Source organism: Ahaetulla prasina, chromosome 3, assembly GCF_028640845.1.
Source record: "Ahaetulla prasina isolate Xishuangbanna chromosome 3, ASM2864084v1, whole genome shotgun sequence".
NCBI classification, from domain to species: domain Eukaryota; kingdom Metazoa; phylum Chordata; class Lepidosauria; order Squamata; family Colubridae; genus Ahaetulla; species Ahaetulla prasina.
The window spans coordinates 124,526,543-124,553,463 of NC_080541.1; the positions used below are offsets into that span (position 1 = coordinate 124,526,543).

The window sequence follows — 26,921 nt, forward strand, 5'->3', positions numbered from 1 at the left end:
AAACTTCATAAAAAGATATTAAAAGCAAAATATGAAAGCATTTGTATTATGGGAGATTTCAATACAATAGTCAACACAAATCTGGACTATAAAAGTAGCAAACAAATAAGAATACAAGAAGGACCCTACCTAGAGCCCTTACTAAAATGATAGAGAACTGTCGATACAAGATATTTGGAGAGAAATGAACCCAGAGAAAAAACAGAATACATTTTATTCTAACGTGCACCAATCTTGGGTCTAGAATAGATATGGTTTGGATGACCTAGGAATTGAGTGGGAATGTGCAAGAGATTGAAATAGAAACAAATTTATGGGCTGACCACAATCCAATCAAAATCAGTTGGAAGGGACAAAAGAGGAAAGTAAAATGGACTTTAAACCAATCTGTAACACTGGCCCCAAATTGATGAGAACTGAGGAATATGGAGAGGTGGCAGGGATGAAAATAAACAAAGAGAAAACCAAAGTATTAGTTAAGAACATAACAGATAAACAAAAAGAGGAACTGACAGAGAAAATTGGCCTACAGGTAGTAAAAAAGGTTAAATATCTCGGTATCTACCTAACAGCAAGGTGTGTGACAATCAAAGATGACAATTATACAAAATTAATGCAACAAATTAAATTGGACTTAGGTGACAGAATTTACAACTAAATATGACAAGGAGAGTAGCTGTCGTTAAAATGAACGTATTACCAAAAGTACTTTTCCTATTCCAAACTATACTGATAAAATTAGAAAAGAAAATTTTCAATGAATTAAATAGAATGATTTTGAAATACATTTGGCAAAGCAAAAACAAAGAATCAAATTGAAAATGTTATAGGAATCCAGATGTAATGGGGGCTTTGGACTTCCAGATTGGGAATTATATTACCAGGCGTCAGCCCCGACATGGTGAAATGAATGGGTAAATTTGAAAAATAAAAGACTACTATTAATAGAGGGACATGATTTGTAATTAGGTTGGCATGCCTTCCTTTGGTATGGTAGAAGTACGGCACATAAATATTTTCAGAGGCATTATGTTAAAAATGCACGGGGTAGTTTGAAAGGAGTCCAGGTGTGATGGGAGAATGGTTTTGCTGGTACCGTACAGTGTACAGTTTGTGGTTATCATTTTATTAGTTTTTATATTTTATTGTTATGCACTGACCCGCCCAGTGATAAGATGGGTATAAGATGGGTATCCACGTCAGTGTCTTAAATAAAAAGGTGCCACTAATGTGTTATCTCCTGTCCAACAACAAAATCAAACTTATTCCAATTAATGAGGAATTTATATTTAGTTGATGTCAGCTGAAGGGGAAGGGGAATAAATCTCTTTGATTAGAACAGTTTGTGTGTAACAGAAGACGATGAATGAAGGCGGTTGGAAACTCCTGGGACCTCACTGCATTCAGGCAACCCAACCCAGATGTGACCTGAGTTCGATCCTCCAGGGAGATTCCTCCCAACAGTGTGGCTATTGAGACGGACTACGCAGATTCCCTCTTGACTTGGAATGATTGCCTCCATTGCGGGCTCTTCACCTGGAAGCAAAGAAAAGAGGAGTTAGAGGACAACACGCAATAAGGACTGAATTCTCACTTTCTGTTGCCATTTTGCCAGCTATGAACAAGCTGGAAGAACAGAAATTATCAGGGCGCAGCAAAGGAACGATTATCAGTGGGCACTTGATTTTCAGGCCTTCTGAGCCTGTTTTTCCTCTCTCACCTGGCTCCAGAGCCTCTCTAGGAGTCTGGGGAAGACAAAAACAGTCTTCCTCACCCCAACTCCCAGATGTCCTCTGGAGGCCGAAAACGGCCCATTTGCCAACTTCAGGTCCCACCGGAATTTTCCCTTCTGCAGCATCATTGCTTTCCAGGCAGAGTCTCCCTTGACTTCACCCACTGGAGGAGAGAGTTCTGCGCAGAGAAGCCCAAGTTGGTTATTCAGGCCAAGATTCTCCCCCTCCCACTTTCTCTCTCTCTGCAGAATTGTCTCTCCTACTGGAGACACTGCCTGGAGACTGATGACACTCAAGCAGGGAGAAAAGTCCAAGGTAACACTTCCTCTCCCCAATGCAGAATATGCAGGCTGCCAGCTGATCGGCACATGTGCGGCAGTAACTGGAAAACTTGCTGGCCAGCACACACGCACGTGCCGGAAACCAAAAGTACCTTTTTCGGTGCATGTATGCCCCCTGGGCAGCTCTTCTTCCTGGTTGCAGTTCTGAGGAGCGCATGTGCGGAACACGCATGCCGAAGTGCTTCGCCATCACTGTTATAGACTGAAACTTGTGGTTGCTTCCCTCTGGTTGTTGGGTCTTGATGCTTGAGTAGAATTTCCCACAAGGTCCAACCAGAATGATTGGAATTTTTTCTCCACCTCTGGTGTACTATACTTGTTCATGGTGCTGAAAAGCCGCCTCAAGCAATCTCTTTGGATCTACAAAGAGGAAAGTTCTTAAGATCAGGAATTCCCTTGACCTGTTTAAGTTCTTATCCCCATGCAGATAGGTAGAAAAATTTCAACTGTGGAATGAAATCCTTTTAGCTCTTAAATGGATCCTACCGATCTTGGATCTTTTTAGAAAAGTCTTCCAGATTAAATGTTTTGAGGGTTGGAATCAGATGGAATTCGGCTGCCCCTCTTCCTACAGAAGGTAACTGGCATCCTGCCAAACACATTTCTTGCTATACTGAAAGTTCATTTGACTTTCCTTTGAAAAAGGGAATTTTCCAGATTTATCCTGATCTGAAAATGCCCAGCATAATTGCCAGAACATTTTGGGCCCCTGCCCATCTGCTCTGCACAGGATTAATCGCCATTGTTTTGGGATAGTACTAGCTTTTCTTCCAGGGTCTCTGGTGGAGAAGGGGTGTCCCAACTGCCTGAGAGCTGGTCTCACCTGGCTGGTTCTTTAGGACCAAGAAAGCATCCCTCTTGGGGGCCTGAATTGTGGTCCCCAAGGGATGGAGAGAATCTGCCCAATGCTTTCTTCCTTGGAACCAGACAGAAATGGACCTTTCTAGGGCCTTTTGGTTAGAATCGGTTTTCAAACTACTAAGTGCAACAAGATCCATCAAGGAAGCCTTTGACCGGATTGACCCAGCCACCTCGCCTTCCAGCTGATAGGCCATCAGGAGTCCAGACAGACCCAAACACATGCTTGATATCTTTGAATCCTACTCACTCTCACCAGGGCTCCCTCAACCTCTCACTCCTGGCTTCCACCAGGGAGCTCCTAGCAACGTTTCCAGCAGCTTCTTTCCTGCGGAGAAATCATCCAGGCCACTGATTGTCCATGGGGGCGACCGTGGCACTCCCACCCTTGCTTGGCATGCTGGGAAGACATCCTAAAGACGGGACTCCTTCCTGGGGCTCATAAGGAGCACCCAATCTTTCCCAGCATCACTGGATCAAGTGGAAAAGAAGCCTCAAAGGAAAGAAATTCCTGTGCTGGCTGAGATTGTGACTAGGAGGGAAAGGAAGCCCCTCCCCCCCCCAAACTCTGCCTGGAGTGCGGCCTCTTTGCAAAGACCCACATTCACTCCGAGTGTGCCCCCCCCCCATTGTAGCCTGCCAACTGGAGGAGTCCCCTTCCTCGGGATGCTGCACAGCGGCTCATCCGGCATTTCGGGGAAGCAGATGTACCTCCCAGCCCTTCCCTTCCTTGCAGGATCTCCTGCAGCCTCTTGATGCTGGAGGTGAAGAGTCGGGGAAAGGAGGGGGGGGGAAGAAAGGGACCCGGTGCCTTTCCTTCAGGCTGGGGAGCTAGAAAAGCGGAGGCGGGAAAAAGGCGGCGCATGCTCAGTTCCCTTTAGAAACGCGAAAGCTGCCAGGATTCCGCAGACCGCAGAGGGAGCCACCTGGTGGTCCCCGCTTGCCACGGCAGCCTATCGTGCAAGCCGGAGAAGAGGCGCGGGAAGGTTTGCAGCCCCCGCTCCACTCCACAGGAATTACTAGGGGCAACGTTCTCTTGCGCATGCTCCGTTGGTCCTCTGAAGCTGCCGAGACGATCGGCTTCTCCTGAGAGTTCTGCGCGCGATACGAGACTTCCCCTCGGCTGGGGTGGTGGGGTCTCTGCGAGGTTTGGACGATGCAAATTGGCTTGGCCCTCAACCCCTGAAGGGGAAGTGTGGCAGGAGGACGTGGCCCCTCCCTCTCCCTGCTTTGAACCCCTCGGACATGTGGAGCGCCGCCTGGACTGCGCACAGGAAACTGCCGTGACTTTCAGCCGGTCTCGGAGGCTGAGGCGGGGCCGGAATCAAAGGGTCTTTCTGGATTTTCTCTTTGGCAAGGCGGGGGGGCGGGGGGGGCGGGAGGAGAGTCTTTTGGTGCGCAAATCCCTACCGAGGTGCGAAAAGATGCCCCTCCCCTTGAGAAAAGAGCGGTGAATTTTCCGATGCTGGCACAGCCGGTAGACTGATCCTGGGGTGTGGGGGTGTGGGGGGGGTGTAATTAGGGATTTCTGGATTCTGTAATCTAGTATATCTGTTGGAGGTTGGAATTCTAAGGTAACTCCAATGTTCCCCTCCCCTTCTCTCTCTCTCTCACACTCACACACACAAATTGTACAGTGGGCTTATGACCATTTTTCACACTTATGACCATCGCAGCAATCCCATGGTCATGTGATTTACATTCAGGTGCTTGACAACTGGCTCATACTTATGATGGTTGCAATGTCCCAGGGTCACATGATCACCCTTTGCAACCTTCTGACTGACAAAGTCAAGGAGGAACCCAGATTCACTTAACAACGGTGTTATTAACTTAACAACTGCAGTGATTCCTAGCCAGTACCCCAGTGGGAAGGAGGTGAACGTTATTACAGGTAGTCCTCGACTTATAACAAGTTTGTTAAATGACACTGTAGAAAGTTAGTACCCACCCCTCTCCTAGAAGAATGAAATATTTTGAGAAATATTAAAATGGCAGAATATGATATTTCACTAAAGGAAAAACATGATCTTGGAAAGCAGCCCCTACCTTTCTTAATAGCGCCAGGAGGACTGGGCCAGCCTATCTACAAGACAAAAGATCTTCAGCCTCATGGTGATGGGATTAAACCTCACTCAAGTTCCAAACCAGGGCAAAGTCATTCAGCCACAATAGGACAAGCCCCTTCATTGCATCAGTAAGCTTCAAGCAAGCCTGAGACTCAGACCAACTACAAAGTTAGCTATGATCCCCGGGAGTTTGACAACCAATAGAATACATTACTTGCACAGGAACAGGAAGCTCAAGAGCAGGGCCCAAGAAAGGGTATAAATACCTCTCCCTCCCTCCCTCTCTCAACAACATCCCCATCTGAAGTTACAACAGCAGTGGAAAAAGTGACTTATGACCATTTTTCACACTTATGACCATCGCAGCAATCCCATGGTCATGTGATTTACATTCAGATGCTTGACAACTGGCTCATATTTATGATGGTTGCAATGTCCCAGGGTCACATGATCACCCTTTGCACCTTCTGACTGACAAAGTCAAGGAGGAACCCAGATTCACTTAACAACGGTGTTATTAACTTAACAACTGCAGTGATTCCTAGCCAGTACCCCAGTGGGAAGGAGGTGAACGTTATTACAGGTAGTCCTCGACTTATAACAAGTTTGTTAAATGACACTGTAGAAAGTTAGTACCCACCCCTCTCCTAGAAGAATGAAATATTTTGAGAAATATTAAAATGGCAGAATATGATATTTCACTAAAGGAAAAACATGATCTTGGAAAGCAGCCCCTACCTTTCTTAATAGCGCCAGGAGGACTGGGCCAGCCTATCTACAAGACAAAAGATCTTCAGCCTCATGGTGATGGGATTAAACCTCACTCAAGTTCCAAACCAGGGCAAAGTCATTCAGCCACAATAGGACAAGCCCCTTCATTGCATCAGTAAGCTTCAAGCAAGCCTGAGACTCAGACCAACTACAAAGTTAACTATGATCCCCGGGAGTTTGACAACCAATAGAATACATTACTTGCACAGGGAGGCTCAAGAGCAAGGCCCAAGAAAGGGTATAAATACCTCTCCCTCCCTCCCTCTCTCAACAACATCCCCATCTGAAGTTACAACAGCAGTGGAAAAAGTGACTTATGACCATTTTTCACACCTATGACCATCGCAGCAATCCCATGGTCATGTGATTTACATTCAGATGATTGACAACTGGCTCATATTTATGATGGTTGCAATGTCCCAGGGTCACATGACCACCCTTTGCAACCTTCTGACAGACAAAGTCAAGGAGGAACCCAGATTCACTTAACAACCGTGTTATTAACTTAACAACTGCAGTGATTCCTAGCCAGTACCCCAGTGGGAAGGAGGTGAACGTTATTACAGGTAGTCCTCGACTTATAACAAGTTTGTTAAATGACACTGTAGAAAGTTAGTACCCACCCCTCTCCTAGAAGAATGAAATATTTTGAGAAATATTAAAATGGCAGAATATGATATTTCACTAAAGGAAAAACATGATCTTGGAAAGCAGCCCCTACCTTTCTTAATAGCGCCAGGAGGACTGGGCCAGCCTATCTACAAGACAAAAGATCTTCAGCCTCATGGTGATGGGATTAAACCTCACTCAAGTTCCAAACCAGGGCAAAGTCATTCAGCCACAATAGGACAAGCCCCTTCATTGCATCAGTAAGCTTCAAGCAAGCCTGAGACTCAGACCAACTACAAAGTTAACTATGATCCCCGGGAGTTTGACAACCAATAGAATACATTACTTGCACAGGGAGGCTCAAGAGCAAGGCCCAAGAAAGGGTATAAATACCTCTCCCTCCCTCCCTCTCTCAACAACATCCCCATCTGAAGTTACAACAGCAGTGGAAAAAGTGACTTATGACCATTTTTCACACTTATGACCATCGCAGCAATCCCATGGTCATGTGATTTACATTCAGATGATTGACAACTGGCTCATATTTATGATGGTTGCAATGTCCCAGGGTCACATGACCACCCTTTGCAACCTTCTGACAGACAAAGTCAAGGAGGAACCCAGATTCACTTAACAACCGTGTTATTAACTTAACAACTGCAGTGATTCACTTAACAAATGTGGCAAGAAAGGTCACTTAAGAAATGTTTCACTTAGCAACAGAAATTTTGGACTCGGTTGTGGTCGTAAGTCGAGGGAGGGAGGGAGGGGGAGGTATTTATACCCTTTCTTGGGCCTTGCTCTTGAGCTTCCTGTTCCTGTGGGCATCTGTATTTACAGATGTCCACACTTTTTTAAAAATGGCTTTCAAAAATACTTTTAAAAAAAAATTAGGAATGATTGTTATTATGAACGTATTTTATGATTATGTCTACATGCCCAACATACCCACACTTACCTTTGGAAGCTTTCTAACCTCACGTTGAGGAAGGAGGGCAGGCCACAGGTCCCTGGGCTATGCAGAGGCTATTCGAATGTAACCACATTTTGTGGTGGGAACACGAGATTGGCCTACCTTGAAAAACAGGCTTGTTGCAAAATTTCTGACACAGAATTCACTTTCATGTCCCATCAGCTGCAGCAAAAGATTCTTGTTTGAGGGACGCATTCTCATGACATCACCTCACCTCCATCTCATTTCACTCTTTTTCTAGAAACTAAGCAGTCAGTTTTAGTCACTTTTCACCAATATGGCAGCCATCTGAATTAAAGAAAAATATAATCAAATAAACAAAGAAGCTCTCAAAAGTTCCTTCATCACAGTTTTATAGTAATTTAATAAACATAATAGAATAAAAATGTAATGAACATTTTAGAACAAATTTTATTATAAAATTTACCATGAATAGTTTATCATCCTTAAAAATCGTGGATATATGAAGAATGGAAGAATTAATAGGTAGGTAGATAGATAAATAGATAGATAGATAGATAGATAGATAGATAGATAGATAGATAGATAGATAGATAGATAGATAGATAGAATTCTTTATTGGCCAAGGGTGATTGGACACACAAGGAATTGTCTGGTGCATATGCTCCCAGTGTACCTAAACAGACAAGATACATTCGCTAAGAATCGTAAGGTACAACATTTAATGCTAGTCATAGGGTACAAATCAAATCAATCGTCAGGATACAGCAACAAGTTACAATCATACATTCGGAAGTGGGAGGAGATGGGTGATAGGAACGATGAGAAGATAATACAGCCATCCTCATCTTCCTATCATCATTTATTTATTTATTTATTTATTTATTTATTTGATTTGATTTTTATACCGCCCTTCTCCCGAAGGACTCAGGGCGGTGTACAGGCATAATAAAACCGACAATACAATATACAAGTTTAAAATACGATTTAAAAAACTTATTTAAATTAGCCCAATGATTAAAATTTACCATACTAAAAAACCCCGTTTAAAATTAAGAAATTTAACATTAAAATCCCAATTTAAGCCAGCCCCGCGCGGATAAAAAGATGAGTCTTGAGTTCGCGACGAAATGTCCGAAGGTCAGGTATTTGGCGTAAACCCGGGGGAAGCTCGTTCCAGAGTGTGGGAGCCCCCACAGAGAAGGCCCTTCCCCTGGGGGCCGCCAGCCGACATTGTTTGGCGGATGGCACCCTGAGAAGTCCCTCTCTATGGGAGCGTACGGGTCGGTGGGAGGCATGTGGTAACAGCAGGCGGTCCCGTAAGTACCCAGGTCCTAAGCCATGGAGCGATTTAAAGGTCATAACCAACACCTTAAAGTGCACCCGGAAGGCCACAGGCAGCCAGTGCAGTCTGCGCAGGAGCGGTGTTACATGGGAGCTACGCGTAGCTCCCTCTATAACCCGCGCAGCTGCATTCTGGACTAACTGAAGCCTCCGAGCGCACTTCAAGGGGAGCCCCATGTAGAGAGCATTACAGTAATCCAAGCGAGAGGTAACGAGCGCATGAGTGACTGTGCATAAGGCATCCCGATCAAGGAAGGGGCGTAACTGCCGAACCAGGCGAACCTGGTGGAAGGCCCTCCTGGAGACGGCCGTCAAATGGTCTTCAAACGACAGCCGATCATCCAGGAGGACACCCAAGTTGCGCACCCTATCCTTTGGGGCCAGTAACTCGCCTCCAACAGCCAGCCACGGCTGCAGCTGACTGAATCGGGGTGCCGGCATCCACAGCCACTCCGTCTTGGAGGGATTAAGCTTGAGCCTGTTTCTCCCCATCCAGACCCGTACAGCTTACAAACACCGGGACAGCACTTCGACAACTTCATTGGGGTGGTCCGGGGTGGAAAAGTACAGCTGAGTGTCGTCAGCGTACTGCTGGTATCTCACCCCGAAACCACTGATGATCTCACCCAACGGCTTCATGTAGATGTTGAACAGCAGGGGCGAGAGAATCGACCCCTGTGGGACCCCACAAGTGAGGCCCCTCGCGGTCGACCTCTGCCCCCCTGTCAACACCGTCTGCGTCCGGTCAGAGAGATAGGAGGAGAACCACCGATATACGGTGCCTCCCACTCCCAATCCCCCCAACCCGCGCAGCAGGATACCATGATCGATGGTATCGAGCGCTGAGAGGTCTAATAGGACCAGGGCAGAGGAATATCCCCTGTCCCTGGCCCTCCAGAGATCATCCACCAATGCGACCAAAGCTGTCTCCGTGCTGTATCCGGGTCAGAAGCCGGACTGGAACGGGTCTAGATAGACATCTTCATCCAGGTGTTGGGGCAGCTGTCGCGCCACGGCACTCTCTACAACCTTCGCAACAAAGCGAAGGTTGGAGACTGGACGATAATTACCCAAAATAGCTGGGTCCAAAGAGGGCTTCTTAAGGAGGGGTCTCACCACCGCCTCTTTCAAGGCGGCAGGGAAAACCCCGTCCAACAAAGAAGCGTTGATAATCCTCTGGAGCCAGCCTCGTGTCACCGCCTGAGTGGCCAGTACCAGCCAGGAAGGGCACGGGTCCAGTAAACATGTCGTGCCGTGAAGCCTCCCCAACAACCTGTCCACGTCCTCGGGAGCCACAGGGTCAAACTCATCCCAAATGTGCTCAACAAGACGTGCCTCCTCTCCCTCGCTTGGATCATCCCAAATTCGGTCCAGACCGTCCCTTAGCTGAGCGATTTTATCGTATAGATAACCACTAAACTCCTCGGCTCGTCCCTGCAAAGGGTCATCCCGCACCTCCTGATGTAGGAGAGCGGGTCACCCGAAACAGGGCGGCCGGGCGGTTATCTGCCGACGCAATGAGGGTGGAGGCGTAGGAGCGCCTCGCTTCCCTCATTGCCACTAGGTAGGTCCTAGAATAGGTCCTAACTAGTGTCCGATCAGCTTCGGAGCGACTGGACCTCCAGGTGCTCTCTAGGCGTCTTCTCCGGCGTTTCATCTCCCTCAGCCCCTCGGAGAACCAAGGGGCCGGACGAGATCTACGCTGGGTCAGAGGCCGCAAAGGCGCGACACGGTCCAGGGCCCCAGCCGCGGCCCGCTCCCAGGCCACGACCAGTTCCTCAGTCGTGCCGTGGGCCAGATCCTCAGGGAATGGCCCAAGCTCCGTCTGGAACCTCTCAGGGTCCATCAGGCGCCTGGGACGGAACCACCGTATAGGTTCCGTCTCCCTGCGGTGGTGAATGGCGGTTCGGAAGTCTAGGCGAAGGAGAAAATGATCCGACCATGACATTGGTTCTGTTACTAAATCATCTAATACCAGATCATTTAACCACTGTCCAGAGATATAAATCAGATCCAACATGCCTCCCCCCGTGTGCGTAGGGCCATCATTTACTCGAATCAGGTCCAAGGCCGTCATGGAAGCCTGGAACTCCCGAGCTGCCGTCGATGACAAGCCAACTGATGGCAAGTTGAAATCCCCCATGACTATAAGTCTGGGGGTCTCAACCGCCACAGCAGCCAGTACCTCCAACAGCTCAGGCAGGGCTGTGGTCACGCAGCAAGGAGCCAGGTACGCGATCAACAAGCCCAACTGATTCCTATGGCCCCACCTCACATAGAGGGATTCACAGCCGGCAATCTGAGGAACAGTGGCCTCCCTCGGCTCTAGATCTTCATTCCTGCAGATGCAGGTTCCTTACAGCATTTTAGAAAAGATTACAAATAAATTGAACAGAGAAGCAAAGAGATTATGTATGAACTCCTTGAAAAAAAAAGAGTGATTATCAGAAAGCATGGATTTCTCAAGAAGACAGTTGCCTGGCTAATCTCCCAGGTACACAAGATAGGAAACATGACCATATGAGCTAACTCTATTGGAAAAATGCATCAAGAGATTCTTACAAGTCTGAAAGTACAAATCTCTCACAAACTCTTAATGCCTGAAAAGTGATAGAAGATCTGTTCTGATTTTCTTCTGAAGTAGATCTGAAGAGAGCGAGGGGCCAGAGTTATATGTAAGTCTTGGCACAGTTCATCAAATCTTTACATAATTCTATTAAGTTCACACTTTCAATAAAACATTCGTAATTTCTACATTGGCAATAGGACTGGCCATTTTATCAAACAAGTGACGGAAATTATATTCTAGTAAAGTTTGGGAAATAAGGTGGGAATAGCAACAGTTGAATTTGATTTTTAAACAGAACCTTTCATAATGACTGCCTTGTGCTCCCTCATAAACGAGGAACTGCCTTAATCACTGAGGAAGCAACTTGCTGGGATATGTTGACAGTTAGACCTTTGTGAGAAGTGAGAACTTTCCCCATATTCTACATCCATAAGTTTACTTTGCTTCTGAAAATCATTTTGAATTTGTTTGTGCCTTTCGTGGAAAAAAAGAAAAATGATTAAAGTATTATTTCCTATGTATTTACACACATACACACACACGCGCGCGAAGGTATTTTTAACGTGTTGTAATTGAATAAAAAGGTTGATAATTCAAGTAAAAAACCCCTGAGGGGGCTAATTTCTCTCCGGTCTTCATGATTTGCAGAAAGATAATGGAAATATCAACACTTCTGGCAGAAAAAGAGGAGCTGGAATTAAAAATTCAGGAGCTTACAAATAAAAATCTACAATTGGCCAAAGAAAAAGAGAAACTTTGCGAAGAGTATGAAGAAAAGCTGAGCAGGTGAGAAAATTTTAGATAGCAACCCTATCTAAACCTTCCTTTCTCAGCTATTTTAATTAGTTTTAATTTTAAACAAGTTTAAATAAATAAAAAAACACCAAATAATCAAATCAAATTAAAAAAAGAAACGAAGGGAGCTAATTGCACTCTGCTCTTGATATTTTACAGAAAAAATAGTTCAGATGAGTCTGGGCAGCTGGAAAAACTCAGACGAGAGAATGAGAGTCTCAGCTGCAAGGTGCAGAAATACGCTGAAGAAAAAGCAGAGCTCCTACGAGAAAATAATGACCTCAAAGACGAACTTTATCGGTGAGAAATACTTAGATAGTGATCTTGACTTTTTCGTTCAAATTCAAATTTATTTATTAGATCCCCTTAGGCCAGATATACCAGATAAAAGAAATATTCCATTCTTTTATATGTACTGTATTTATTTATTTATTTATTTATTTATTATTTAAATTTGTATACCGCCCTTCTCCCGAAGGACTCAGGGCGGTTCACAGCCAGGTAAAAAATACACAATACACAATAAATACAATTAAAATACAATTAAAAAACTTATTAAATTGGCCACAATTAAAAATTTAAAATAAAAACCCATTAAAAACCCATAGACTTAAAAAACTAACCCAGTCCAGCGCAGATGAATAAGTGAGTTTTAAGCTCGCGGCGAAAGGTTCGGAGGTGCGGAAGTTGACAAAGTCCTGGGAGGAGTTCGTTCCAGAGGGCGGGAGCCCCCACAGAGAAGGCCCTTCCCCTGGGCGTCGCCAGACAACACTGTCGCGCCGACGGCACCCTGAGGAGTCCCTCTCTGTGAGAGCGCACGGGTCGGTGAGAGGTATTCGGTAGCAGCAGGCGGTCCCGTAAGTAACCCGGCCCTATGCCATGGAACGCTTTAAAGACGTTCACCAACACCTTGAAGCGCACCCGGAAGGCCACAGGTAGCCAGTGCAGCCTGCGCAGGATAGGTGTCACTCGGGAGCCACGAGGGGCTCCCTCTATCACCCGCGCAGCTGCATTCTGGACTAACTGTAGCCTCCGGATGCCCCTCAAGGGGAGCCCCATGTAGAGAGCATTGCAGTAGTCCAGACGAGACGTCACAAGGGCGTGAGTGACTGTGCACAAGGCATCCCGGTCTAGAAAGGGGCGCAACTGGCGCACCAGGCGAACCTGGTGGAAAGCTCTCCTGGAGACGGCCGTCAAGTGGTCTTCAAAAGACAGCCGTTCATCCAGGAGAACGCCCAAGTTGCGCACCCTCTCCATCGGGGCCAATGACTCGCTCCCGACAGTCAGCCGCGGACTCAGCTGACTGTACTGGGATGCCGGCATCCACAGCCACTCCGTCTTGGAGGGATTGAGCTTGAGCCTGTTTCTCCCCATCCAGACCCGTACGGCTTCCAAACACCGGGACAGCATATAACTGTATAACTGTATAACTGACTAAGAGAAGAGCAATAGGTATAATGGCAAGCAAAAATAATGAGGAATGTAGGTAAAAAATGAAGTGGGCTAATATCTCTCTGGTTCTCATAACTTACAGAAAGACAGCAGTGATGTCAAAAATGACATTAGAAAACAAAGAGCTCCAAAATAAGGCCGAGATGGTGACATTCAAAAACCTTGAATTGACTGATGAGAAAGAGGAGCTCTGCAGAAAGTATGAAGACTGTGGAGGTGAGAAATTTGTAGATCGCCACCACTAACTTCTTGTTCCAGAATTTCATATTAGGTTCTCCTTATCTTAGAAAGCTTGGAAAAACCTACATTTTCCTTACTTTAGAAAGAAATGAATGAATTATGGCTCATTATACTTTTACATATACAAATCTCAGGAGTTAGTCTCATGGAAGTGAATGGGAAGATATGAATAGGAGAGATCTTTCAACCTCCAATCCCACTACCCAACAATATTTATATACTTTGAGAGTGAGAGTTTCCTGACGTCAAAGCAGTTCCCATTATTTTTAACTAAGAATGCTTTGTTGTTGGTCCAGATTCACAGCTAACATTCTGATTTTTTCCAGAGAGACACAGCTGAGGAAGGGCTGCTGCACCTTCTTGATGGGCAGAGACCGGATGGACCAGAGACCTGGCAGTAGTGAGTGCAAAAGAGGCGCTGTGAGTGTCTGCCAAACAAGTGCAGATGTTGCAGAAAACAAGACAGAAGCGCAAGATAAAATGAAGCCTCAAATGGAATCTCAGTTAAATAAGAAATGGCTGAAAGCTTCAGTGGACAACCTCAAAATAAAAAAATCTAAGGAACCCGGGCCAAATATCCTGAGGTGGCTTCAGCAATCGCTGAAAGTCCTGAAAGAGGATTCCTCTGAACAGTACACCCTGCCAGAATGGCTTAAAGCATCCATCAGCAACCTCCCGAAGGAATGTGCTGAGGCATCCAGGGAGGATGTGAATGGTTGGCTAGAAGCATCGATAAATCATCTCCAAGAAGAAGGGCCAGAAACCTGTGATTTAGATGTTCAGGGAAGGCTTGAAGCATCTATTGTAGGCATTCAACATCTACCAAAGTCCAAGTCAAAGTTTCGACGAAGCCGAATAAAAGGGATGGCTTGAAAAATCAATAGAGAACTTCAAGAAGCAACGTCCTGAAGGATCTGTGGTGAATATATTAGAATGACTTCAAGGATCCTTAGAAAGCCTGTCACTTTCTGGAGAACCTAGACCAGTTCTTGAAAAATGGCTTCAACAATCCTTGAAAAACCTGCAAGAGGAAGGTCCTGATGTATCTAAACAAGGTGCCCCAAAATGGGTCAAAATATCTATAAAGGATCTTGAGGAAGAAGGACTTAAAACACCACATCTAGATACTCAGGAATGGCTTGAAGCCTCTTTTAAAGGCATTCGGGATCTACAGAAGTCCACGGTGGAGATGAAAAGAACTCTGAGGAATAGATGGATTGAAAAATCGATAGAAAACCTCCAGAAGCAATGTTCTGAAGGACCCGTGGAAAATATATTACAACGGCTTCAGGGATCCTTTGAAAGCTTTTCATTTTCTGAAGAACCCATACCACTTCTGGAAAAATGGCTTCAGCAATCCCTGAAAAACTTGGAAAAGGTGCTGAAACATACAAGATGTCAAAAAATGGCTTGAAATATCTATTAAGGATCTTGAGGAAGGACCTAAAACACCATACTTAGACACTCAGGAATGGCTTGAAGCCTCTATTAAAGGCATTAGGGATCTACAGAAGTCCTTCAAATCTTTGCATAGTCCTATCAAGTTCACACATTAAACACAACGTTCATAATTTCTACACTGACAATGCGATTGGCGGTTTTATCAGACAAGTGATGAAAAGTATATTCTAGAAAAGCATTCTAGATGCCAGAGATACCATTGGCACCTCAGATTCATAATTTGCAGAACGACAATGGAAATGTCAAAACTGCTGACAGAAAAAGAGGAGCTGGAATTAAAACTTCAGGAGTTTCTAAATAAAAATCTCCAACTGGAACTCTGAAAAGAGTAGGAAGAAAAGCTGAGCAGGTGAGAAAGTTTAGATAGCAACCCTGAATTTCTCTTCCTTTCTCAGCTATTTCAATTAGTTTTCGTTTTAAACCAGTTTTATGATTCAAATAAAAAAACCTAAGGGGGCTATTTCACTCTGCTCTTGACATTTTACAGGAAAAGGAGCTCAGGTGAGCCTGGGCAGCAAGACAAGCTTGGAGAGAATAAGAATCTCAGCTCCAAGGTTAAAAAATAGGCTGGAGAAAATCCACAACTCCTATGGGAAAATAATGACAAAGAAGAATTTTATAGGTGAGAAATATTTAGATAGAGCTTGACGTTCTCTTTCAAACTGAAATTTATTTATTAGAGCTCTTAGGCCAGATATACTGGATAAAAGAAAGATTCCGTTCTTTCATATGTATCTATAGGTGAATAAGAGAAGAGCAATAGATATAAAGGAATGCATAAATAATGAGGAATGTAGGTATGCTTAGGAATTCAAGTAAAAAAAGGCTAAGAGGGCTAATATCTCTCTGGTCCACATAATTTACAGAAAGAGAGCAATGGTGTCGAAACGTGACATTATAAAATGAAAAGCTCTGAATCAAGACTGAGATGCTGACGTTCAAAAATTTTGAATTGACTGACGAGAAAGAGGAGCTCTGCAGAGAGCACAAAGAAAGACTACAGAGATGAGAAATTTTTAGATTGCCACCATGAACTTCCTGTTCCAGAATTTCACCTTAGGTTCTCCTTATCTTAGAAAGATTGGACAAACCTGACATTCTCCTTACTTCAGAAAGAAATGAATGAATTATGGCTCATTATACTTTTGCATATTCAAATCTGAGGAGTTAATCTCATGGAAGTGAATGGGAACATATGTATAGGAGAGATCTTTCAATCTCCAACCCCCACTGCCCAACAATATTTATACACTTACACACAAGAGTGAGAGCTTCCTGACATCAAAACAGTTCCCATCAGTTTTTAACTAAGAATACTTGGTTGTTTGTCCAGATTCACATCTAACCACCTGATTTTTCCTAGAGAGACACGACTGAGGAAGGGCTGCTGCACCTTCTTGATGGGCAGAGACCAGATGGAGCAGAAACCTAGCACTATAGAGAGCAAAAGAGTCTCTGTGAGTGTCATTACAGAAGACAAGACAGAAGCTCAAAACAAGACGAAGCCTCGAATGGTGGAACATCAATTAAATAAGAAATGCTTAAAGCTTCGGTAGACAGCCTCAAAAGCAAAACATCTAAGAAACTCGAGCCAAATATCCTGAGGTGGCTTCAGCAATCTTGAATGACTTCAAGGATCCTTAGAAAGCCTGTCACTTTCTGGAGAACCTAGACCAGTTCTTGAAAAATGGCTTCAACGATCCTTGAAAAACCTGCAAGAGGAAGGTCCTGATGTATCTAAACAAGCAAAACAGCAAAAATAGAGAATAGATGCGATAGACAAAGCCAAGGATTTCTATGCGGAATTTTTTAAAGAGAAAGGAAGTACAAGTGCTGATGTCTCACTGATTGAACTACAAGAGTCAGAATTACTAGCTCTCCTTGAGAAAGAAGGTGGTGCTGTGGGAGGTGAGGTTGAAGTTAAACCACGTCGAGAACCTAGATCCAGCAGAGCGATAAATCCTAACTACAAAGCATAGAAATAGAAGAGAGAAAATGGATATCAATAAACATAAATGGACTAAATTCGGCTACTAAGAGGAGGAAAATATTTGAAAAATTGAAATTGGATATAACATGCTTGCAGGAAGTACATATTAAAAAACAACATGAACAAATATTGATTCAACCTAAATTAGGGAAAGTCTTTACCTTATTACCACAATGTAAGAAAAGAGGCATAGTTATATATATAAAAGAGACACTTAAGGCAAAGTTGATATAATTAGATGAGAATGGGAGAATTTTAATGCTGGAAATAATAGATGACAATACAAAAACGCTCTTAATAGCAATATATGCTGCTAACGAAAATCAAGAAGAATTTTATAAAAAATTGCACATGAAGATACTTGAAGTGGACTATGAGAATAATTGTATCCTTGGTGATTTTAATGGTGTAGTTGACGTAAAAATGGACTATAAAACACAAAAAACAACCAGGCAAAATAAAAAAACCCTTCCGAGATCCTTTTTTATTCATTCATTCATTCATTTATTTATTTATTTATTTATTTATTTATTTGATTTATATACCACCCTTCTCCTCAGGACTCGGGGCTGTTTACAGCCAAATAAAAACAAATATCACAAAAATTAAGAAACATTTTAAGAAGCTAATTCAATCAAGCCAAAACAGACTAAAACTATAGTAAAACCCCCGTTACAACTACATTAAGATAGCCCTGCGCGATGAAACAAAAAAGTCTTTAGCTTGTGTCGAAAGGTCCGGAGGTCAGGGAGTTGACGTATCCCCGGAGGCAGCTCATTCCAGAGGGCAGGAGAAGGCCCTCCCCCTGGGGGTCACCAGTCGACATTGTTTGATTGATGGCACTCTGAGGAGACCCTCCCTATGGGAGCGCACGGGTGGATGGGAGGCTATTGGTAGCAGCAGGCAGTCCCGTAAATAAGCCGATCCTATGCCATGGAGCGCTTTAAAGGTGGTAACCAACACCTTGAATTGCGGAAGACCCGGAAGACCACCGGAAGCCAGTGCAGCTTGCGCATGAGAGGTTCTACATGGGAGCCTCGAGTTACTCCCTCTATTACCCGCGCAGCCGCATTCTGGACCAGTTGAAGCCTTCGGGTGCTCTTCAAGGGGAACCCCATGTAGAGAGCGTTACAGTAGTCCAGGCGGGAAGTGACGAGGGCGTGAGTGACCGTGCATAGGGAATCCCGGTCTAGGAAGGGACGCAACTGGCGTATCAGGCAAACCTGATAAAAAGCTCCCCTGGCGACGGCCGTCAAATGGTCTTCTAAAGACAGCTGTACATCCAGGAGGACGCCTAGATTGCGCACCCTCTCCATTTAAAATGGTAGAGGAATTGAACTTAAAAGATGTGTGGAGAGAAAGGAAGAAAGAGAATAGACAGTACGCTTTTTATTCTAATAGACACTTGTCATGGTCCAGAATAGATATGATATGGATGACAACAGAAATCAGTCTTAATATAAGAAAAGTAGATATAGAAGCCAATATCTGGGCAGATCATAACCCCATGACGCTGATATTTATTTATTTATTTATTTATTTATTTATTTATTTATTTATTTATTTATTTATTTATTTATTTATTTATTTATTTATTTATTTATTTATTTATTTATTTATTTATTTATTTATTTATTTATTTATTTATTTATTTATTTATTTATTTATTTATTTATTTATTTATTTATTTATTTATTTATTTATTTATTTATTTATTTATTTATTTATTTATTTATTTATTTATTTATTTATTTATTTATTTATTTATTTATTTATTTATTTATTTATTTATTTATTTATTTATTTATTTATTTATTTATTTATTTATTTATTTATTTATTTATTTATTTATTTATTTATTTATTTATTTATTTATTTATTTATTTATTTATTTATTTATTTATTTATTTATTTATTTATTTATTTATTTATTTATTTATTTATTTATTTATTTATTTATTTATTTATTTATTTATTTATTTATTTATTTATTTATTTATTTATTTATTTATTTATTTATTTATTTATTTATTTATTTATTTATTTATTTATTTATTTATTTATTTATTTATTTATTTATTTATTTATTTATTTATTTATTTATTTATTTATTTATTTATTTATTTATTTATTTATTTATTTATTTATTTATTTATTTATTTATTTATTTATTTATTTATTTATTTATTTATTTATTTATTTATTTATTTATTTATTTATTTATTTATTTATTTATTTATTTATTTATTTATTTATTTATTTATTTATTTATTTATTTATTTATTTATTTATTTATTTATTTATTTATTTATTTATTTATTTATTTATTTATTTATTTATTTATTTATTTATTTATTTATTTATTTATTTATTTATTTATTTATTTATTTATTTATTTATTTATTTATTTATTTATTTATTTATTTATTTATTTATTTATTTATTTATTTATTTATTTATTTATTTATTTATTTATTTATTTATTTATTTATTTATTTATTTATTTATTTATTTATTTATTTATTTATTTATTTATTTATTTATTTATTTATTTATTTATTTATTTATTTATTTATTTATTTATTTATTTATTTATTTATTTATTTATTTATTTATTTATTTATTTATTTATTTATTTATTTATTTATTTATTTATTTATTTATTTATTTATTTATTTATTTATTTATTTATTTATTTATTTATTTATTTATTTATTTATTTATTTATTTATTTATTTATTTATTTATTTATTTATTTATTTATTTATTTATTTATTTATTTATTTATTTATTTATTTATTTATTTATTTATTTATTTATTTATTTATTTATTTATTTATTTATTTATTTATTTATTTATTTATTTATTTATTTATTTATTTATTTATTTATTTATTTATTTATTTATTTATTTATTTATTTATTTATTTATTTATTTATTTATTTATTTATTTATTTATTTATTTATTTATTTATTTATTTATTTATTTATTTATTTATTTATTTATTTATTTATTTATTTATTTATTTATTTATTTATTTATTTATTTATTTATTTATTTATTTATTTATTTATTTATTTATTTATTTATTTATTTATTTATTTATTTATTTATTTATTTATTTATTTATTTATTTATTTATTTATTTATTTATTTATTTATTTATTTATTTATTTATTTATTTATTTATTTATTTATTTATTTATTTATTTATTTATTTATTTATTTATTTATTTATTTATTTATTTATTTATTTATTTATTTATTTATTTATTTATTTATTTATTTATTTATTTATTTATTTATTTATTTATTTATTTATTTATTTATTTATTTATTTATTTATTTATTTATTTATTTATTTATTTATTTATTTATTTATTTATTTATTTATTTATTTATTTATTTATTTATTTATTTATTTATTTATTTATTTATTTATTTATTTATTTATTTATTTATTTATTTATTTATTTATTTATTTATTTATTTATTTATTTATTTATTTATTTATTTATTTATTTATTTATTTATTTATTTATTTATTTATTTATTTATTTATTTATTTATTTATTTATTTATTTATTTATTTATTTATTTATTTATTTATTTATTTATTTATTTATTTATTTATTTATTTATTTATTTATTTATTTATTTATTTATTTATTTATTTATTTATTTATTTATTTATTTATTTATTTATTTATTTATTTATTTATTTATTTATTTATTTATTTATTTATTTATTTATTTATTTATTTATTTATTTTTTTCCCTCTGCACATTTATAAACTGGAACTCTTTCTACTGAAAGGAAATTGCTACCTTGTTCTACTATTTCCCTAGGGCTTTAACCTTGAGATACAGTGTTGCTTCTTGAGATACTGAGAGAACCCTGAAGATTGTTCATTCAGGTGTTCTTTGTTAAATTGTTAAAGGAATAAGTCTGGAAAGGAAAAGAAGAAGGCAAAAGGGGAAAGCCTCTTTTACTGTTCTCTCTGATTTTTTTTTCTGCCCTCCCTGCTATTATATCTATTTTTACTCTGCACCCCCCCCTCCAGAATTTTCTCCCCCTCTATTTTTTTGGGGGGGGATTAATTTCTTCCTATCTCTTCCTCTTGGATTAAGACACGGAAGAGTCTGAAAAAATTTTTCTTATTTCTTTTCCTTTATTACTGATTTGGATTACAATTTGGATTCTCTGGATATTTATCTTTACATATAAAAACTGAGTAGAAAAGGCGAAAGATTTATACGATCTGAAGAGAAACCAGAGTATAGGACCAGAAGCCAGACCGCAGCTGCAACATTAGCCATTTCAAACCCCTCCAATCCATACATGCAGCAAACTGACACCCACTATGAAGATGTAGCACGACCACGAACACGAAGCCAAACAGCAGCAGTGCAGCTCACCAGCTCAAATCCCCTTGCAACTCAGACTAATCCTAGCACAACCAAGCCCCCACCCAAACAGGACACACCCCCAGCCAATCAGAGCACAAAAAAACACTCCATCCAATCAGAGCACAACCAAGTGCCTACTATTCCTGTCCTATTGTTCCCTTTCATTATAGCAGATGAATACTTTGCTTATATATATACATAATGGGAAAAAGAACTCTAACACCAAATACAAGCTTGATGGACATTACTTTAAGATGACCCCCACCCTGTTAAAGACCTTGGAGTTTTCATATCAAATGATCTAAGTGCCAAAGCCCACTGCAACTACATAACAAAAAAAGCTCTAAGAGTTTACGCAGCTTCTTTTCCAAAAACTCTACACTACTAACCAGAGCATACAAAAAATTTGCTAGACCTATTCTTGAATACAGCTCACCTGTCTGGAACCCATACCACATATCAGACATTAATACAATTGAACGTGTCCAGAAATATTTTACAAGAAGAGTTCTCTGCTCCTCTGAAAACAACAAAATACCTTATATCACCAGACTTGAAATCCTGGGATTAGAAAACTTAGAACTCCGCCGACTCCGACAAGACCTGTGTTTAACACACAAAATCATCTATTCCAATGTCGTTCCTGTTAAAGACTACTTCAGCTTCAATCGCAATAATACAAGAGCAAACAATAGATTCAAACTTAATGTTAACCGCTTCAATCTTGATTGCAGAAAATATGACTTCTGTAACAGAGTTGTTAACGCTTGGAACTCACTACCTGACTCTGTGGTCTCATCTCCAAATCCCAAAATCTTTAACCAAAAACTGACTACTATTGACCTCACCCCATTCCTAAGAGGACTTTTGTGTATAAGAGCACAAAAACACTCCATCCAATCAGAGCACAAAAGTGCCTACTATTCCTGTCCTATTGTTCCCTTTCATTATAGCAGATGAATACTTTGCTTACATATATACATAATGGGAAAAAGAACTCTAACACCAAATACAAGCTTGATGGACATTACTTTAAGATGACCCCCACCCTGTTAAAGACCTTGGAGTTTTCATATCAAATGATCTAAGTGCCAAAGCCCACTGCAACTACATAACAAAAAAAGCTCTAAGAGTTGTAAACCTAATTTTACGCAGCTTCTTTTCCAAAAACTCTACACTACTAACCAGAGCATACAAAAAATTTGCTAGACCTATTCTTGAATACAGCTCACCTGTCTGGAACCCATACCACATATCAGACATTAATACAATTGAACGTGTCCAGAAATATTTTACAAGAAGAGTTCTCTGCTCCTCTGAAAACAACAAAATACCTTATATCACCAGACTTGAAATCCTGGGATTAGAAAACTTAGAACTCCGCCGACTCCGACAAGACCTGTGTTTAACACACAAAATCATCTATTCCAATGTCGTTCCTGTTAAAGACTACTTCAGCTTCAATCGCAATAATACAAGAGCAAACAATAGATTCAAACTTAATGTTAACCGCTTCAATCTTGATTGCAGAAAATATGACTTCTGTAACAGAGTTGTTAACGCTTGGAACTCACTACCTGACTCTGTGGTCTCATCTCCAAATCCCAAAATCTTTAACCAAAAACTGACTACTATTGACCTCACCCCATTCCTAAGAGGACTTTTGTGTATAAGAGCACAAAAGTGCCTACTGTTCCTGTCCTATTGTTCCCTTTCATTATAGCAGATGAATACTTTGCTTATATATATACATATTTTAGCCTATATTTTATATTTTATATATATTTTAGCCTATATACATGTTTATATGTTTATATGATATGTTATTGTTTTTATGTCAATATTTATTAGAAGAAAAAATGGGAGAAGAACAAGTAAAAGAGACTATGATTGCTTGGGGGAAGAATATTGGCCATGGGATAGATTTAGATGCCTGGCAGAAACTATGGATGTATAATTATAAAATGACAATGTCTACAGCATATAAAGACAATTTGTATAAGATGTTTTACAGGTAGCATTTATCCCCGACAAGAATTGCAAGAATGTTTAAAGACAAATCCGAAAAATGTTGGAACTGTCATCAGGCATATGGATCATATTTCCATATGTGGTTGACATGCGTTGAAGCGAAAAGATATTGGACTAAGATACACACGTGGTTGGAGAAAATGATTAAAAAGCACATAGACTTTAAGGCGGAAGTCTTTCTGTTGGGAATTATTCCTGAGATATATACTAGAGATGTAAAATATTTGATTGTGAATATTATTACAGCAGCCAGGATTGTGTTTGCCAAAAACTGGAAAAATGAGAAATTACCTTTGCAAGATGAAATAATTAGGAAGATGATGGAATGTGCAGAGATGAGTAAATTGACTTTTGAAATTAGAGATCAAGAAGATAAGCAATATTATCAAATATGGGATTTATTCTATAAATGGCTAGATGGGAAGATACGTTAGAAAAATAAAGATATATTTATGAAAGAGATGTTCATCTTGAGATTGCACAAGAAGATATGTAAACACCCCTTCAGCATATTGAAATTGTTTGATGTGTATGTTTTTTTCTTGTTTTTTTCTTTTTTTTTTTTTTTTTAAAATAAAATTTCTTTAAAAAAAAAAAGAGGCTGGAGAGGAGCATGAGCCCCTTGACACTTTGTGTGTAAGGGAAGAAGCCAGGCTCTGCTCCTTCCATGTGAAATGGAGCATATCATCTCCATGCCAGAAGCAGCCTTTCTCCCAAGACCCTACCAACAACAAGGATCTGCAACCTTAAACAAACAAAGAGCCATTTGGACCTGTTTCCCACAAAAAAGAAAACACTGGGCACCACAAAACTTGGGTGGGCGTGGCCAACTCAATGTCACTCACTCCCACCCAGTCACATGGCACCCCCCCAGCCACACCTACCCAGTCTTGGAAAATAGCTTAACCCCTTCCTCTCTGTGGCAGCCCCTCAAATATTGGAACACTGCTATCATGATCCTTCTCTAGACTAGCCATGCCCAGTTCCTGTCACCATTCTTCATATGTTTTAGTCTCCAGTCCCCTAATCATCTTAGTTGGTCTTCTCTGTACTTTTTCTAGAGTCTCAACATCTTTTTTATAGTGTGGTGACCAAAAGTGGATGCAGTATTCTAGGTATGGTCTTACTAAGGCTTTAGAGAGTGGTATTAATACCTCACTTGATCTTGATTGTATCCCTCTATTAATGCAACTTAGAATTGCATTGGCTTTTTTGGCTGCCACCGCACACTGTTGGCTCATATTTAACTGGTTGTTCACTAAGACTCCAAGATCCCTCTCATGGTTACTTCTATTAGGCCTGGTTTCACCCAGTCTGTATGTGTACAATTGGTTTTTCTTGCCTAAATGTAAGACTTTACTTTTCTCTACATTGGATTTCATTTTGTTAGACAGGGCCCAGTGTTCAAGTCTGTTGAGATCCATCTGGATCTTGAGCCTATCGTCTAGGTGGGGGATGTTTGTTATTCTTGCCAGCTTAGTATCATCTGCAAATTTGGTAAGTTCCCCTTCTATTCCTCATCTAAGTTGTTTATGAAGATATTGAAGAGTACTGGGCCTAAGTCAGAACCTTGTGGTACCCCACTGCTTACTTCCCTCCACGTAGTCGTAGACCCATTAAGGACCACTCATTGAGTACAGTTTATAAGCCAGTTACAAATCCATCTGGTTATGATGCTATCTATCCCACTTTTTTCTAGCTTACCAAGATGTAGGTTGTGGTTTACTTTGCTGCATGCCTTGCTGAAGTCAAAGTATATTATGTCCAAAATATTTCGCTGGTCTGCTAATTTAGTCACTATGTTGAAGAATGAAATAAGATTCATTTGGCATGATCTGTTTTTAACAAACCCATGCTGACTGCTAGTTATTACTTTATTTGTTTCTAGATGTTGGCAGATCTGTTTTTTTATTATCTTTTCTAGTATCTTCCCAGGTATTGATGTTAGGCTGATTGGTCTCTAGTTTCCTGGGTCTGTTTTTTTCCCTTTTTTGAAGTTGGGAACCACATCAGCTCTTTTCCAGGCCTCTGATAGTTCCCTGATGCCAGGATTTTTGAAAGATGTGGTACAGTGGTTCTGAGATTACATCTGCCAGCACCTTTAGAACTCTGGAATGTAATCTGTGAGGTCCTGGTGATTTGTATTCAGTTGGGTTCTAAAGAGTAGTTGGGTTTATTGCTGCTGTGCCTACCTCCATACTATATGGCATCATTTCCCCTTCAGCTGCTAAACTCCATTACAGGGTTAGCGGTAGAATCCTTCAGGCTGGTGGCCCTCAAGGACTTCAGTCTCCTCGGAAGTGCTGTTGAGTCTGTGACAGTCAGAAATTCATATCCACTATGAATCTGTTACTAGCTGAAAGCCCACTAAATACCGGTACTAGCAATCGCAAACTAAATTAAGTTTTGATCCTAGGGCATTTGCAATAGGATCTAGGTGCTGAGTACATTACTATCTGTTGCATAAAATAATCTATACCCTTAAGAAGAACCACAGCATTTGGAGACTGCAACAAGGCCATTTTATAAGCATCCAGAAAATATAGAGATCACTGGGCTTCCAGCCAAAGAATTTCAGAGCCCCGACCATTCAAAGAAATAAAGATTACGCTGTAAAGGAGACAATGTTAAAGCTGTCACATGATGTCATGGATAATTAATTTATGAACCAGGAATGAAATGGCATCAGTTTGACAACATGGTGTCTGACGGAAAGACCAAGTCCACGCATGAAGTTCCACTTAAACTGATTTATTCTTAAACGGTCTATGCACAGGACACTTCTCAAGTAACAATTAGCACCTCCTTGGAGTTAGATAAGAGATAACAGAATTCAAGGAGGGTAACTCGTTAGCAGAGCAGTCTGCTAACTCGAGCAGACTACTCTGGCACTATGTATGAGGGAACGTGTGCATCTGTTGTTCGGGGGCAGTTACATACGTGTTCCTTTTCTACGTCAGCAAATTTTAACATTTCCTGCTTCAATGTGCCTTGCCTTCCCCATTTCCCATTAGAAAGTCAGAACCAATCAGCATGCAGGAGTGCCCCTCTGCACAACCCAGAGTTGGAATTTGGGAGGTGTCAGCCTATATTGCTTCACGGTTTAGGAGCTCAAGGTACTGGAGAATCTTTGTTCCTCTTTCCCTCCATCAAATTAACTGTGTGAGATAAAGGGATGAGAAAGTGTGATGAAGTCACCCAGGAATGTCCATGTTGGACTTGAACTGGGAATCTCCTTGACTCGAATCTCCATCTAATACCTTGACTGCTGCATCTCAATTGATCTGAATTCTCAACTTCAGTGGTTTACTG

At 39.5% G+C, this 26,921-nt stretch overlaps 1 protein-coding gene and 1 long non-coding RNA gene across 5 annotated transcripts; one reads left to right on the forward strand and one right to left on the reverse strand.

Moving 5' to 3' along the window:
- Positions 1 to 1,271: 1,271 nt before the first annotated feature.
- Positions 1,272 to 3,790, reverse strand: LOC131194243 (uncharacterized). Of its 3 annotated transcripts, XR_009154130.1 has the most exons (4): positions 3,644 to 3,756; positions 3,183 to 3,260; positions 2,167 to 2,434; positions 1,272 to 1,536 (listed from the first exon to the last, which is right to left on the reverse strand). It is a non-coding gene; the product is annotated as an uncharacterized LOC131194243 (long non-coding RNA). The 3 variants fall into 3 exon arrangements; XR_009154128.1 differs by lacking the exon at positions 3,183 to 3,260 and having other exon boundaries at positions 3,644 to 3,790; XR_009154129.1 differs by lacking the exon at positions 3,644 to 3,756 and having other exon boundaries at positions 3,183 to 3,627.
- A 216-nt stretch (positions 3,791 to 4,006) lies between these two features.
- LOC131194240 (golgin subfamily A member 6B-like) lies at positions 4,007 to 18,586 on the forward strand. Of its 2 annotated transcripts, XM_058175013.1 has the most exons (5): positions 4,009 to 4,263; positions 11,877 to 12,014; positions 12,183 to 12,323; positions 13,558 to 13,691; positions 14,042 to 18,586. In XM_058175013.1, exons 2-5 carry the CDS (start codon positions 11,884 to 11,886, stop codon positions 14,053 to 14,055), a joined length of 420 nt encoding a protein of 139 aa, XP_058030996.1. In that variant the 5' UTR covers positions 4,009 to 4,263; positions 11,877 to 11,883; the 3' UTR covers positions 14,056 to 18,586. The 2 variants fall into 2 exon arrangements, with proteins under 2 accessions (XP_058030993.1, XP_058030996.1); XM_058175010.1 differs by having other exon boundaries at positions 4,007 to 4,263; positions 13,558 to 18,586.
- The last annotated feature ends 8,335 nt before the right edge of the window (positions 18,587 to 26,921 follow it).

Excerpts from the sequence above, each read along its gene's own strand:
- LOC131194240 (XM_058175010.1), top strand. The coding sequence starts at position 11,884 with ATGGAAATATCAACACTTCTGGCAGAAAAAGAGGAGCTGGAATTAAAA. Across the intron at positions 12,015-12,182 it reads TATGAAGAAAAGCTGAGCAG|AAAAAATAGTTCAGATGAGT; the intron begins GTGAGAAAATTT and ends GATATTTTACAG. Across the intron at positions 12,324-13,557 it reads CTCAAAGACGAACTTTATCG|AAAGACAGCAGTGATGTCAA; the intron begins GTGAGAAATACT and ends CATAACTTACAG.